The 16,830-nt window shown below is 39.0% G+C and overlaps 1 protein-coding gene across 1 annotated transcript in view; it reads right to left on the reverse strand.

Moving 5' to 3' along the window:
- Window positions 1–16,830, reverse strand: part of DOK6 (docking protein 6) — a 447,057-nt gene that overhangs the window by 64,166 nt on the left and 366,061 nt on the right. Inside the window, exon 8 of the mRNA XM_032803415.2 lies at window positions 14,640–14,751. Coding sequence (XP_032659306.1) covers window positions 14,640–14,751 — 112 coding nt within the window. The remainder of the gene's footprint in view (window positions 1–14,639; window positions 14,752–16,830) is intronic.

A 16,830-nucleotide genomic window follows, 5' to 3' on the forward strand; every position in this document is an offset into this window, starting at 1 on the left:
AATTCTGATTTTCACTCCATTTTTTCTATGACAGTAGAGGTCACAGACATGCAACATTATTTGTGCAAAAGAGGAGTAATGGTAATAAAGCAAAAAAAAATCCATAGTGGAATGTCTCAGAAAATGGCAGGTGTGAAATCTCTTAAAATGTTAAAATAATGGGTACAAGAGTCTCCTAATTTAAATATTCCAGCTATATGATGTTCTTTTAAAAAAATAATTAAAAAGTTGAGGAGATTTTGTCTTCATGTTGCCTTCCTCCCCTCCCGTCAAAAGAAGCAGTCATGCCAGAACAGGAGGAAAAACACTAATAGGGAAATAAAGTAATTCAAAAATTATGTTCAGAGTTACACCTTTCAGAAAACTATACAAACTATTAAAGGCTTGTCTTCTTTGCAACAGTTAGCTAGAGTTTTAAACTTCATTGAACTCAAGACACAGATTTTCATGGGTAAACAGGAGTCAAATTAGGGGCAACACACAAATTATATCTTGAGCTAACAATATAGTAAAGACAACTCCTAAGAGCAGCCAGTAACACAAAACTTCATTAGAACAGCCATCTATCACTCAGTAGATACACAGCCATGAAAGGTTCAAAGATCTATGTAGCCCACATTAAAGAAACTAGTTAAAAATCTATCAGTTGCTTGATTTTTGAAGCAGTCATTCTACATAGAACCATTTTTGTTGCACTTCTTTTTTTATATATTCGAAATAACCTGAGAAATTGCTAACAGTTAATTACAGCTTAAGTAGTTTCACTAAGGTGACATTCATTGTGAGAAAGAGTATTGCAATCAGGCCTTAAACGAACACAGAACTTTCATATTTGACATCCTGATAACCTTTTAAATACCTTACAGCTTTCTCCCTTGTTTTACATTCTCCACAACTTTTGGAATCTCAGACCTCACCCAGAACAGTTCAGAATGAACAAAAACATGACCTCCCCTCAGAGCCTGTCAATGTTGTTTCTTAATTAGCAGGAGCAGTCACTGTTGAGCAAAATCAGGTCTTCCTTCCCCCATACCAGTCTCTGTTGGACTTAAGAGTGAGAAACTTCTCCCACATGGCATTTACTCTTTCACTCAGGAAAAAGCTACTGACAGACTTAATTTTTATCAGGATACATACATTTATTATATACCTTCCTGGCAAGTGTTTTCAGGTGGAACTGCGCTGCGGAGGTTGGATCGGGGTCTGAACTTCCTCAAAGTTCTGAGGTCTTTCCTCAGGCCCAAATCTAAAACTACTTTAGAAGTTTTTTGTTTCCCTCAAGTATAAGGCTAGATTGTGCTTGAGGCACAAGCTGGCACACTGGAGGAATTGGGTAACAGCCAGAATCCCCAAGAGGAAATAATTCAGCCATCATTATTCCTAGACGATCCTATGTAACATATATCCTTCAAGAGGATCCAATGTACTTTCCACCTCCATGTCCAGCCAACACAGTTAGGCCTGGAATGAGGATGGACACATGGCTTTACCATCATACTACAGAACCTTATCAACTTCAGGCATCAGGCACCCATAAAGGTAAAGGAGGGAGCAGGCATTGCATACCCCAACGGGTAGTCCTTTCTCAGTGTCTGCGTTTATGTGTCTTCATTTTTCAAACTACCACATTCTGCAAATATTTATTCTTATTTAAACAAAAGATGGAAAATAAGAAATGCATGCACACATTTGCTATACTATTCTTATAAAAGTTCTCCAACTCCAAAAGTGAGTCTCACACCTAATTAATGCTGCAAAACACTTACAGCCTTTATTTTTCATTTGTTCTAGCTTTATATTGAAAATATTAGAATGATATACATGTACATAATGCTATTTAATAGCAAAGCTAAATCTAAAGCCATACTTATGGACACAAAACTACACAGCAGGGTAAGTCTACATTATTATTTTATTGCCACTTTTTCTAGTTTCTTATGTGTGCAATCATCCAGATGAAGAAAAGTATAATAAATCCCAAATCACAGGCGTAGATTAAAACAACATCTTCAGTTCTTTTAATATGTCTAAAGGGAAAATAGAGGTTTAAGGTAACTAAAAGAAGAAAGAGAAATATGATGGCATTACCCTGTGAGAGCCAGGAAGTGAGATGTATCACAGCTGACCTACAAACTTCTGAATCTAGAACAACAGAAAATCCCTCTACAAAATAACCCTATGTAATATATTCTCATAGGATATTCCACAGATACTTATACTTATGGTGTATGTAGATCATGACATGTGCCAGAATGGGAGCCCTGTTATTCTTTGCATAGCACCATAAACCCATGGCAAAAAGCAAATCAAGCAAAATAAGGGAACATATTGGAATTACCAAGGGCAGAGGTTGCAGAACCACTTCAACATAGAAAACTATTGTTTCCTTATGTGAAAATCAGGTAGTTATTGGATAGCTTGCATGTGATAATTTCATAGAATGAAGAGGCTTAGAGAAATCAGGGAATATGGAAGGTTTTCAGCTATCATGGTGATGAGGGCCATACAAAATAGATAGGAAAGTAATGGGAATTATTCTTCCAAAGTACCTGATTTTAAAACTCTATGGGAAATGGAAAACTGTAAGGAGCTGGGGACCAGAACCTTGGGCAGCTGATGTTCCTACAGATCCACCAGGATGCCATGCAGGAGCACAGCTAGGGAGCACTGTGGAAAGTAGTTACCACAGGGAGTACCACCCAAGAAACCCAGAGTGACAGCACCCTGCGGTCCTCTGGTTGGCCAAGCTCCCCATTTAACTCCAGAGGTTGCCCCAGGAAGTTGTCTGGATAACTATATAGCCTTTGACCTGCTGCAATGACAGACATTGCCTGATCTCCTGATCTCTGGTTTCCAGTCCAAGCCTGATTCTGACCCTGACTCATGTCTCCCAATTCCAGCCTGGTACTATTTTTGATCTTTGACCCCAGCTTGATTCTGACCCTGACTCTTCCTTATGGGACCTAGCTCTTCTGATTTCTCCAACTCCTGCTCAGTGACTAAAGTCCTGCTGTGCAGACCTCAGTCCAGCTATGATCAGTAGGCCAGACCGCCTATGCCCCTGTTCCTGACAAAAACAACAAAACAAAAAACTTACAGGAAGTCTTGGGGAACAATCACTATATGTGGAGATTTACATGATCAACCATTATATTTTAATGTTTCCTGTATATACAGCTTCATGAAATGGTTTTAGAAAAAAACTAATGAAAAATGTACAAAACTATCAATAGATTCATTTATATAGATTTTCAAAGCTTTCAAGAATAGGAGCTAAGATACTGCATAAGATTAAGGAACCCACACACTATAATTCAATAACACTTTGAGTAATGTGGATCTTCTATATACTACTCTACATAGTGTTCCATTTTTGGTATTCTTTATTTAGACTTCCAGCTTTAGGAGGCTTTAGTTTACCAATCTGCAAGTCCTGATTATAGATTCAGAAAAAATAAATGGCAAGGTGTTTCATCCAGCTGCTGGCAGACAGTGAAATACAACTGAATGTTCCAATTTAGCTGCTGCAACATTTGATATCAATTGCATTGTTCAGGGATTAAAAGTAAATAGAAAAAGGAATTCTGCACTTAGTTGCTGTGAGGATGAACAAACAATGGAAATGCCAAAATGATGAATGTCCTGTGAGTCTTTTTACATACTTTAATTTGCAGAAAGGTACAGAAGCACAAAGGATTGGTCTAAAGGAGAACTAAGCAGGATAATTCAAACAGCTCTAAGTACTTGAATATTCTCTGAATACTTGTAATGATCTGCCAATTAGCATTCCTTCTACTTTGTAAAGTCTGGGAATTTGTGTAGATGAAATTATGTGAGTGTGACATTGTCACTTTCTTAGAATTAAAACTTTTAACCTTCATGGGTTTAACTGGCACCAATACCAGCTTTATTAGCAGTGATAAGTGCTCTGCAGTATATTGAAAGAGGAGGGGAGCTCTCACCTCTCTAGCCTAGGAAATAGGGAGCCATGGGAAAGCTCTGCTTACCCAGGGCAAGGAGAGGAGGGGGAGCTACCTGCTGCTTTGATCAGAGGAAATGGAGCCATGTGATCTCATTTACAGGGGATTCCTAGTATACATCTCCCCCTTACCCCTTGTTTCGGATATCCAGCGCTCATCAGTAGAGGAATGTGTTCCGATTCACATTGGTCCTGATCTGCATATTCATCATTTGCACAGCTCATGACTGATGTGAATTGGAACACGTTTCCCTATTGGACAGTACAGTACTGTACTTCTGTTAGCTCGGAGGGCCGCCGATCAACTTCTCCCCCTCCCTCTCAGCTCCTCCTGCCTGCCACGATCAGCAGTTAAGCGGCATTCAGGAGCCATGCAGGGAAAGGGAAGGAGTGGGGAAGAGGCGCTCAGAGGAGAGGGTGAAATTGGGTGGGAAGAGGCAAGGCATTGGTGGAGGGGGCAGGAAGAGGCAGGGCATGGATGGAGGAGGGTGGGAAGAGGTGGGGCGGCCCTCAGTACAGTACTGTCCTGTAGCTATCATGAGTGAAAAACGTGTTCAAAGTGGGCCTGTGTCTAAGAGGCAATGTAAGAGGGTAACGTTCAAAGTGAAATTAGATGTTATAAAGCATATTGAAAGAGGTGAGCATGCAGCCGACGTTGCTCATACTCTCTGTTTGCCTGCTTCAACAGTACACTCAATTTTTAAGAGTGCTAATCGAATCCAAAAAGCACTAGAAGTGCTACGAAATTGTCATCAGTGAAGATAACAAAACAGAGAAGCAGTACAATGGAGAAGATGGAATGTTTGTTGACTGATTGAATTGATGATCTCCATGAAAAGAAAATGCCTGTGAATTTAAGTTTGATTCAGGAGAAGGCCAAAAGTCTGTGTAACAATTTAAAGAAAGAGAGGGAGCGAGCTCAAGAGCAGAATAGGAGACTTTCAATGCTACTCGTGGGTGGTTCCACAGATTTCAGAAGTGTGCTAATTTACATAATGTAAAACTCACAGGAGAAGTGGCTAGTGCAGCTGAACACAATTGTTTCAGAAGACGGCTACTCTCCAAAACAAGTTTTAAATGTAGACAGAATAGGCCTTTACAGGAAGAAGATGTCAGTGATGACTTATGTTTCTCGTGATGCGAAGGCTGCTCCTGGATTCAAAGCCTCAAAAGATCTCTTAACTCTTCAGTTTGAGGGAAATGCAGAAGGCGCTTAAAAGTTGAAGCCCTTGCTTGTGCACCACAGCGAAAACCCAAGAGCAATGAGGGGCTACGTTAAGTCTCGTCACCCTGTAATTTGGAAGTCAAACAGAAAGGCCTGGATGACACACAATGTTTTTTCTGAGTGGTTTGTAGACCATGCTGTCTCTGAATTTAAGGCTTATTGTCAGAAGGAAAATTTGGCCTTTAATATTCTCCTTCTGATGTATAACACAAGTGCCCACAAACTGGACTACAAAGACCTCTGCTTGAACGTTAAGGTCCTATTTTTGCCACCCAGAACCATATTGTCGCTGCAGTCTATGGACCAGGGTGTAATAGCCACATTCAGGGCTTATTACCTACGGAGGACGTGCTGATTAAGCAGGCAGCAGGTGAAGGAAAGGCCAGTGTAAAGGAGTTTTGGAAGACTTACATCATCTTGAATGGTGTGGAAAACTTTGACGCGTCATGGGAAGAGGTCACTTCACAATGTATGAACGGCGTTTGGCACGGTGCATGGCCAGATGCTGTCTACAGCTTCATGGGATTTGATGCCATTCCTGCTCTTGAGCAAGAAATTGTCAAGTTGTAAAGGACGTCGGATTCAAGGAGATGGAGGAGGATGATGTACAGGAGTTGTTGGAATCTCATGCTGAGCAACTGACAAATGAGGAACTAGTTGATCTGGATCAACAATGGATATCCAAAGAAAGCAAGGACAATGATGACAATGATGTAGGGAAGGAAGCCAGGAATCTGATGACAAAGAATCTCTCCCATTTTTTTGGGCTGCTGGATGAGATGACGGAAATTATACAGAGCAGTGATCCTTTTTATGAATGGTCTGCCAAAGCCTCCAGGGCTCTCAATGACACAGTAGCTTGCTGCAGGGAGATCTATTGTTCAAAGATTCATGCAGGACAGCAGATGTCGATAAAATCCTTTTTTAAGACTTCTGCAACTGAAAAACCTGCCCAAGAAAATCTAGCTGCCACCCCTACCTAAGTTTAGTGTAATTGACAATTTTATACTGTATTACTGTACTGTATTTACTATATTACAATGTTCTATGTGTTTGAATGGTGGTAGTAGGGTTCTACATTATTTTATTCAGTGTTTTATGTGTACTGTATAACTTGTCATTGTAAAAAGGTATGTTGTTTAGGTACACTGTTAAGGCAAAAAGAGCATCGTCATAGGCAAATGTGGTGAAGTTGTGAACGCATCCCTCACCTTATTCCATTATTTCTGTAAAAATTCCCCGGTATACATTGTCTTGGTATCCATCGCCCTTTTTAGGAATGCAATCCCAATGTATACAGGGGACCCCTCTGTACCTTAACCATTCATTTCAATGGAAATATTCCCATTGACTTCAAATGGGGTCCAGGATTTTATCCCTGATGTTTTGGTTTTATTTTGACATGCACTCATCAGGTAAGCAGTTACTAGGCTTAGATTTGGCCATACTTACTCATACTGGGTAGCATCTTACTCTGTAAGAAGTCTCACTGAATTCAAAGGTAGGAGAATCTAGCTCTTGGCAAACAAGTTTAGATGACTTTCATTTTGGTTTTAAAATAAGTCCGAAGCAGAAATACTCTTTCGGACATTCATAATAAAGCTGAATCAAAATTTTCATTGATGCCTCCTTTTATTTAATGTAACTATAAAAAAGAAGTTGCTTTTCTTCTCAAAATGAAAACATGCAGTTTTCCTGTGTAATGTTCATGCGATGAGTATTTACTTATGCGAGAAGTCTCCCTGAAGTCAATGGGACTATTTGTGTGAGTACATGTTCGTTAACATGAATGACGGTTGCACTAACATGTCCTAAATAACAACAGAACCTTAGATCTAGTCATAACAGAGGACCCGAAGTTGATATGTGAGCCTTACTTTGGCTTTTCTTGGATGAAGGCCAGCCTTCAATTAGATTTTCTGTTGTTCATTTCCTAAGTGTTTTCAGTGATAGCAAGACAGAGTGGAGAGAAGGAATAAAAAGCTAATACAAGTTTCTGTATCAAAATTTTATTTTGGCCTTAATTAAAAATAACCAAATCAGTTCCATACCAAATTTTCAACATCCATTTAATTAAAAAAAAAGAGAGAGAAAATTTATTTCAGAGCAAGAATTATAATCCTAAATTTCAGCTCAGTGCAAAATTTCTGTCAAACTGTTAACTTAAACTATATGTTTAAACAGGATATATGACACTTTTTAAATGAAAAACATCTGTGCTGTCAGTTATGTTCTGCTATTAAAAAAAGTTCAGAACCTGTTGCTCATCTTGAATTACAGTGACTTTGCAAAACAGGTGTAAGCAATGCCAGAATAATAGCAAAGAACACATTTTGAGCAGGGACATCTTTTGCTATGAAGCATTTTATTGATTTTCATCCAGGTATTAACCAATTAGCTTGCCCTTTGCTGTTGAGGCAACTGGATCAAATGCTCCATGTGACTCGAAAACACATTTGGTGAAAATGCACAATACTCAGAACCAGAGAAAACATGCTGCTTGGACAATATGGTTTCTGTTGATAAAATCTCCAACTCCCTCAGAAGTAGATTTGCATCAAATGAAGTGCAAAAGCTCATGCTCCAATATGTCTGTTAGTCTATAAGGTGCCACAGGACTCTGCTGCTTTCATTTGAATTCTTGTTCAGGTCACTCGCAATCTGAATTGGACCTATAAAGTGTACTCTACTGTTGAGACGTCCAATTGTCACCTCTAAAACTAATATTTAATGTATTAGTAAAAAACAGATGGAGAAACTCCCCAGGCTTACCATTAATTAGTGTAACACCTGAAGGTGAGAGAAAACATTTTTGTGTCCAGCAGTTGGAAAAGCAAATGAAGTGAGAAAAATACAAATTAATTCCTAGAAGACTTCTTTTGGCTATTAATTTATGTTGCTTAAAATTACTTTGTTTCCCTCTCCACAGAAAATAAATGCCAAATGTGAGACTTGTTCTTTACCGAACTATTATTAATCACACTGCATCCTGGATTAAGAAAATTCAGGATAGTCATTTGATAAAAAAAATCAACTGTTTGCCTGCATAAAGAAGGGCTGCAATACAATAACAACAGCCTTTAAACCTGTTAGCATCAATGGCCACACCTTGTGCTACTGTTAATAATAGAATGTCTGCTGAGAAATCCTGGTTAACATTAATGTTAGCAAACTGTGACAGTCTGGAGTTCAGCCCTGCCAATAAGGGGTTCAGTAGCATCTGCCTTGTAACCGTGGGAGTCTTATGGCTGTACATCTGTGGTCCAGAGCTCTATCCCAAACAGCCTGCCAGCAGCCCACAAGTCTCAAATTCACCCCAAAATCATCCTAATGCAGGGACCAGTCCCTCTCTCTGGACCCTCACAGAGGAAGTGTGAGGTTCATTGTCTTTACAGAGACAGAAAAACATTCAAACCTGTTAGCTTTCTAGAAGCGCATACTTTACTGAATTTACTCAGCACTGATGATTTACAATGACAGTTTATTAACCAAAGAGCAAGGATTACATTATACCAAGTAAAAGGGGTATAGTAGACATGGTTACAAACAAATAATAGTGAAAACATGCAACCAGAAGTCTAAATCTAGCAAGACATCGTCTTTGTTCAAGACTGTTTCTCTCCCCCACATTCTCCTTGCCAGTTTTTTACTACCCAGCCTGGCCATGTCCCATCACAGAGACCAAATTGCTTGGTTTCTTTGTCTCCCATGGTTAAAGATAATGCTGGAGTCTCACTCTATTCCTTATATTCCCAAAGGGATATCTTTGTCTTACAAGTCATGAAGGCCTCCTGGGGATTAAGTCTCCTGTGTTTCTCTGGGGTGCAGGAGCCACGTGAATTCTCTGTCTCTTGAGTTGGTGATCAGGATAACCCCCACGGGTTTAGCTCAGTAGCTTTGTTTACTGCTAATATGTAAACTGAGGTAAACCCACTTTAGTTTTTCTAGGAAAGATCTGTGTATCACCTTTAACTTGGCTAGGCTATTCTGGTCTTAAATATGGTTTAATAACATCATACAGAGGGAATTTATAACTTTACATATAATTTTCACACTTGCATTTTACAATGATATTAAAAACCAGCATGTTGTTAGCTTTCATATGATACCTCACAAGACATACTTTGTACAAATATTATTGCAGAAGTGTGTAGGGCGTGAATATAGGGATGTTTAGGGTCATACATACATACACTAATGTTAACCTTCCTGACACCACCTCAAGGCTCCTTGTTTAGCCACTTCACCAGCCATGACAGGGGATTGGATAGAAGTGATGGTAATTGGCACAAATTAAATAAAAATAAATCCCAAACCATTCCCATTTACAGAGTTGAATCCTATCGCTGGTTCTATCTGCATATATTTTTAAATAATTTCTCTTGAGTAATTTACCTTGTAGACCAATAATAAAGAAACGGAATGTAATGAACAAGACAAACAAAGAGCACCCTGCGGTAAGCCTATTTATTTATTATATTCACATTTTTAAAGCACCAAACATCACAGCATTTAGGCACCAAATATCAACTTAGACACTGAGGTAGCATTTTCTTAAGCTACAGTTCCATCTTGTCATCCCTTGGATTAAAAGTGGCCATTGGGGGTTAGTGAGAAGTCATGAGCTATACAGTGTCATCAGTATGTTGTTGACACACAGCTTTCTGTCTCCACCTCATTAGTATTTGCCCAAACAATCAATTGCATTACTTGGTGTATAGATGAACTTGGTACATGGACTAGGGCTAAATGGCTGAGATTCCAAACCAGATAAGATTGATGCGAAGTTGGTTGCTTGGAGGAAGCAAGCAGAAGAGATGTCAGCGATAATATCTGCACCTCAATGGGCTACATGAATTCACAACTGGGCAGACTGGTTAGACCAGGGGTCCCCAACGTGGTGCCCTTGGGTGCCATGGCACCTGCCAGGACGTCTAAGTGCGCCCGCGTACTGGCTGGCGGATGAGCATCCACTGAAATGCTGCCGACAAGCTGTGTCATCCAGAGGCATTGCCACCGAAATGCCACCGATGTTGGCGGCGCCTTTGGATGACGCTGCTTGTCGGTGGTATTTTGGCAGTGACGCCTATTGAAGCTGCTTGTCAGCAGTATTTCGGTGGATGCTCGTCCGCCGTCACAGTCCTCCGTGGCTTGTCGTCTGGCACCCACCAGACAAAAAAGGTTGAGGACCACTGGGTTAGACCTTCTAGTTTCCTCTTGAATACTAGGTAGTAGCAATAGCCAACTGGTAGATCAGCATTCTCCCCATCCCAACTACAAAGACTGCAGGTTGGGCATATTTACTTCCATGAGTTAAGTGGTCAAAACTTCCCATTCTGCTGTGCTATCAGCTCTTGCTTTTTTTGTGCCTTACATTTTCTATAGAAATGAATAGCATTCCCTATTTGTGAAAAAGTATAAGTGAATCTGAGTCTCACTACTGTACATATTCCCAATCAGCATGCGGTAGGAAAGAGTTAAGTGGTTTTTGTTTGTTTGTTTGTTTGTTTTGCTGTCTGCTTTAATTGTGTTATGTTAAAATGTTTGTAAACATGAGATTTTATATCTAGATTTTAATGGAAGGTTTGATTTGGATTATTAACATGCTAACTTTGGAAACAGCCACTATAATTTGTAAGGCAATAGACATAGATTGGGGTCTCTTATTTATATCTGTGCATCATAATACAGACCTTCTCCTCCAGAGTGTAAGTTGACCGTAAGGCCCTAAGGCTAACATTCTTACAACATTCTTACAATGAGGACCTTTACATTTATATTTTACAAGCTGGTCTGGTTTCAAGAATTCTTTGAAACAAAATTATGAAGAAAAGAAAGTTTCCATCTGAGCTGGTGCAAAGGGAATGGAAATGAGAGAGTCAAAACTTAGAATTTCTATTCTGTGGGAAATTTCAACATTTTTAAAATGTTTTTTGTTCCAAACATAGGGGTCAACATTACATACTAACCCTCATCTATTCATCTTACTACAGATAGGCAAGTTTTAAAATATGTCTATCATGTTTTAGTAGAAGAATACATAAATCTACAGTTTTTCATAAAGCAGAATTCCTGCAGTTTTAAAGATACATTTACTGGTATACCATATTTTAAAATATTTTTTCCTGTGAAACCAGTTATGCATATTATTATGATATTCCATATACCTAGACTTACTTCCCACCTTTTTGTTACACTGATCCTATACTAGCAAAGCAGCTGTTTCAGAAACACAAGATATGGCACAATGTTTCATGTATTTGTCTCACTGTCATAAATACAAGGCAAACACCATATCATTGTCCTGTCAAAAATAGCTAATAATGTAAAAGATTTTTCCTCAAAACGTAACTGAACAAGGAGAGCTGTAATATCTGAATGCATATGCATTTTATTTCTATTTATTACTATACTAATATGATGAAATATCTACAGTATGGCGAAGGTCATCCAAGCAATACATTATTAAGATCTTTTTCATAATCAACGTCACAACACCTTTTGATTAGCACAATGAGGTAATTGTCAAGATGGACAGGTAAACTGACAAAAAACACACAAAAAGATACTGTCTGTTAAACACCATTCTGTTATCGGTCATAACTAATTTTGTTTTGTTTTTCATATGAAGAATGCTGTAAATACAAAATACCCTCCCTTTGCTACCTCTACGTAGGAACCTCTATATTTGCATGTGTTTGCAGGTCATCTATGACATCTTTGTTGTCTATAAACTTTTAGCCATATTTTCTAAATCATGAATGAGTCTCTAATGCAAAACTCAGAAGTTGCATCAATTGCCCAATTAGAAAGTTGTTCTGCTTTATTTGCCCTTCTTTGATAAGGCAGGAAAAGAAAAAAATGTTTTATCTTGTTAAAGATTCTTACATTATGGGTTGAATTCAGGACTTAAAAACACACGTGTTAGTGTACAGATGCTTTCTTTTCTGCAATCTTTACAGAAGCTTCCCACCTGCTGGATTTAATTTATATGATGATTTTAAAAGCAAAACAAAACAAAACAGCCCAGGTCTTTCATCAGTGCACTACACTGCCCCAGTTTTCATGAAAAAGTGTAAAATATTTTCTCAGACAAGATATTTCAGTCACCCTACAATTTCTAACCTCTAGCGCTGGCTGTAAATTGGTAGTGCACATGCATATAACTCATTAAGCCAGGCAAAATTGTTAAACCCTGGTCAAATTACACAAAGAGATAGCTAACGTAGATTTTTGTTTTATTTTTTAGTTCGAATGAAAACATTCATGGAATAAGAGGGAAGGTACTCTCATGGATTGGTAACTGGTAAAAATATAGGAAACAAAAGGTAGGTATAAATGGTCAGTTTTCAGAATGGAGAGAGGTACTAGTGGGGTCCCCCAGGAGTCTGTTCTGGGACCAGTCCTATTCAACATATTCATTGATGATCTGGAAAAAGTGGCAAACAGCGAGGTGGTAACATTTTCAGGTAATACAAACTTTTTAAAGATAGTTAAGACCCAGGCAGACTGTGAAGAGCTACAAAAAGATCTCTCAAAACTGGGTGACTGGGCAACAAAATGGCAGATGAAATTTAATGTTGATAAATGCAAAGTAATGCACAATGGAAAGCATAATCCCAACTATACGTATAAAATGATGGGGTCTAAATTAGCTGTTACCACTCATGAAAGAGATCTTGGAGTCATTGTAGATAGTTCTCAGAAAACATCCACTCAATGTGCAGTGGCAGTCAAAAAAGCAAACAGAATGCTGGGAATAATTAAGAAAGGGATAGATACTAGGACAGAAAATATCATTTTGCCTCTATATAACTATGGTATGCCCACATCTTGAATACTGTGTGCAGTATTTCATTGGGTGACCCCTCATTCTTGTGTTATGTGAAGGAGGAAATAACACACTCTTATTCACTTTCTCCACACCATGATTTTACAAACCTCTACCATATCCCTCCTCAATCATCTCTTTTCTAAGCTGAACAGACCCAGTCTTTTTAACTCTCCTTGTATGAAAGTTGTTCTATACCCCTAATCATTTTTATCACCCTTCTCTGTACTTTTTCCCAGTTCTAATATATCTTTTCTGAGATGGGGTGACCAGAACTGCACACAGTATTCAAGGTGTGAGTGTACCATGAGTTTACATAGTGGTATTATGATATTATCTGTCCTATTATCTATCAGTGGTTCCTAACATTCTGTTAGCATTTTGACTGCCAGTGCACACTGAGCAGATGTTTTCAGAGAACTATCCATGATGACTCCAAGATCTCTTTCTTGAGTGGCAACAACTAATTTAGAACCCATCATTTTGTATATATAATTGGGTTTATGTTTTCCAGTGTGAACTACTTTGCATTTATCAACATTGAACTTCATCCGCCACTTTGTTGCAAAGTCACTCAGTTTTGTGAAATCCCTTTGTAACTCTTTTTATTCAGCCTTGGACTTAACTATGTTGAATAATTTTGTATTATCTGCTAACTTTGCCACCTCACTATTTGCTCCTTTTTCCAGATCATTTATGAATACGTTGAACAGCACTGGTTCCAGTACAGATCTCTGGGGGATCTTGCTGTTTACCTCTGTCCATTCTGAAAACTGACCAATTATTCCTACCCTTTGCTTCCTATCTTTTAACCAGTTACTTTCCATGACTGCCTACTTTGCTTAAGAGCCTTTGGTGAGGGACGTTCTCAAAGACTTTCTGAAGGTCCAAGTATCCACTGGATCACCTTTCTCCACATGTCTGTTGACATCCTTAAAGAATTTTGATAAATTGGTGAGGCATGATTTCCTTTTATAAAATCCATGTTGATTCTTCCCCAACATATCGTGTGCTTCTATGTATCTGATAATACTCTTCTTTACTATAGTTTCTGCCAGTTTGCCTGGTACTGAATTATGCTTACCAGCATGCAATTGCCAGGATCATCTCTGGAGCTTTTTTTTAAGATAGGCATTACATTAGCCTTCCCTCCAGTCATCTGGAACACAGGTTAATTTAAGCGATCAGTTACAAACCACAGTTTGTAGTTCTGCAATCTCATATTTGAGTTCCTTCAGAACTCTTGGGTGAATACCATTTGGTCCTCCTCAAGGAGATGAAAGAAAAACTCTCTGCAGAACACACTATGAAACAGATCCAGATTCCAGCCTCTGTTTAGGTACTTATAAGTCACATTGTACAGTGTTTTATTCAAATCCCAGTGCCAAATTGATTGTTTGGTGCATGGTGATTCTGGAAGTTATTTTCACCATTAGTTTATGAAAAAATAACTAAAAAAATTGTATTGCAAATCTCAGGAGTTCCTCTAAAGTTGGTGACAGCTGATAAATTGAAATAAAGGGAAAACAACCAATGCAAATCAAAAGCAATTTGCCTGAAAGAGAAACTAATGAACCTGTGATTTTATTTTTAAAGCTACTTGCCTTGTAAACTGTAGATTTCTCCAACGCTGTTCTGTCGAGTGATGTGATGCCAGTATGCGCTGCGGGGAAGTGAGATTGACTTGGATAATGTCATTGGTTCACTCAGACTGGTCTGGAGGTAAGAGACAAAGCAAATATAAGTGGCAAATCATTCATAAGCCCATTTGACGTACATATTTCAGTGCTTTAAAACTGGAAAAGAGCCATCATTAGAATGTATATTTTACTGAATAATCACAGTTTGTATGTTATGATTTACTTTCTATGAAGAGCATCAATGCTGGAAATGAGTTGCTAGTACTCAGGAACAAAAATCATAGGTATTCCTAAATAATGGGGGTTACTAGGTCATTTTTTTCCTGCTTCTGCCCCTACTTTCCTACAGCTGTTGTTTGTGTGGACGTGCTTGTAATGTTTTGGTGTAATGTCAGTTGTTGCTCTTAGTTTGCAGGTGGCTAGGTGGTATTGGTGGCTTGTGATATATAGCATGTCAGACACTATGAACTGGTGGTCCCTTCTGGCCTTAAACTCTACAAATTTTATGTGTTTATCATTTTCCTTCCTGTGCAGTAGTCATTTTGATTCCCGATTTCTCTATTTGCAACTACTTTAGCAATTCCTTTCTTGGGGACTGTAATCAAAATTGGTCAAATTTACTGTAGCTAATTTATTTCCCTTGAAGATCATTCTAACCTGAGATTCCAGTCAAAAACTTGAGAACTTAAAATTAAAAGTTTACAGAGTCTTACCTGGAAGTTAACATAGCTGTAAATAATCTGACAATTACTCTTTGTTTGTACAGTGCGTAGGACAAGGAGGCCCGGATCCTGGCACTCCTGTAGCATACCTACAGTACCTAGGCACTACTGTAGCATAAGTAATAAATAATAACAACAAAAGTCTTAAAAATGTAGCCTACTATGCAATAGGAAATAGGACACGCATCCAACGAAGTGGGTATTCACCCACGAAAGCTCATGCTCCAAAACGTCTGTTAGTTTATAAGGTGTGTGATACAGCATGGCCAGAGGGCAGCATGAGAGTGTTAGCAGGGGGCCTTACCCTGCCAAGGGAGGAAGGTTTGCTTTAGATTAACTAGAACACCTGTAGCCATTTAGAGCACCTGACTCCAATTAGAGCACCTGACTTCAGTCATGTGATAAAAACCCCTGCTTCAGTCAGACAGTGTGGGAGTTGAAGGAGGAAGGTTTGATTGGAGCAGAGTGCAGGTTGCAGAAGTTGGAGAAGAGAAGAGTTTGATAAGAGAGAAATAGAAAGTTTGGAGGAGTGCTGCGGTGGATTGTGAAGTCCAGAAGAAACCCTAGGTAAGGGGCACCAGGCTTGTGTAGAAGGGAGGCAAGAAGCCCTTCACAAGCTGAAGGGTAGGAGAGGGAAGTAACCCAGGGGAAGGAACCGCTAGTTCAAGTGGTTCACCACAACCCTCAGGGCCCCTGGGTTGGGACCTGGAGTAGAGGGCGGGCCCAGGTCCCTCCCTCTCCACTCCCCTCCTCCAAGGACACTAGTGGAGTAATTAAGAACCGGTTCAGAGGCAAGCAATAGCGCCCTGAACCTACCCCAGAGAAGAGAAAGCGCGAGACCCAGCAGAACAGTACCGGCAATTTGCCACAGGTACCACAGGATTCTTTGCTGCTCTAATAGGAAATTTGTTACCCACCCATATAGAAACAAAATTCTAGTCTGAAAGCAACATGCCAAATTCTTTATTTATTCATGCCAAGTGTTACTCAATTCCAGTCCATGGAATCAGTTTTGAATCTGGCCCATTTTCCCAGAGATGCACCCAGGGATTTAACTAAAAGTGGCTTTCTAAAGACATATAGAGGTATGTAATGGACAAGTTGAGTCACAGATCAGATAAATGTTACACAAGCTCATTGAAACCTTAAGATAAAAAAATGCCCCTAAAACAAAAAAGGCAAGAACCACTATTGTACCCAAAAGCACAGTTCTGAGAGCAACAGCAGGGCATCTTTTTCTCAGGATCTGTAATTTAATAAGTAAAACATCTTCTGATATTAAGCATTGGGTAGGAAGATGTGTCACCAGTATTCATATTACTATAGTATGAACTGAGCTAGATATCTTTTCACATGGTTAATACCGAAAAGAGAATGCAATTAATATTTTATGGAAATATCATCCTGAGGGAAAGAACACTTTAAAACACATC

This window comes from Chelonoidis abingdonii, chromosome 2 (genome assembly GCF_003597395.2).
Source record: "Chelonoidis abingdonii isolate Lonesome George chromosome 2, CheloAbing_2.0, whole genome shotgun sequence".
Classification (NCBI taxonomy): domain Eukaryota; kingdom Metazoa; phylum Chordata; order Testudines; family Testudinidae; genus Chelonoidis; species Chelonoidis abingdonii.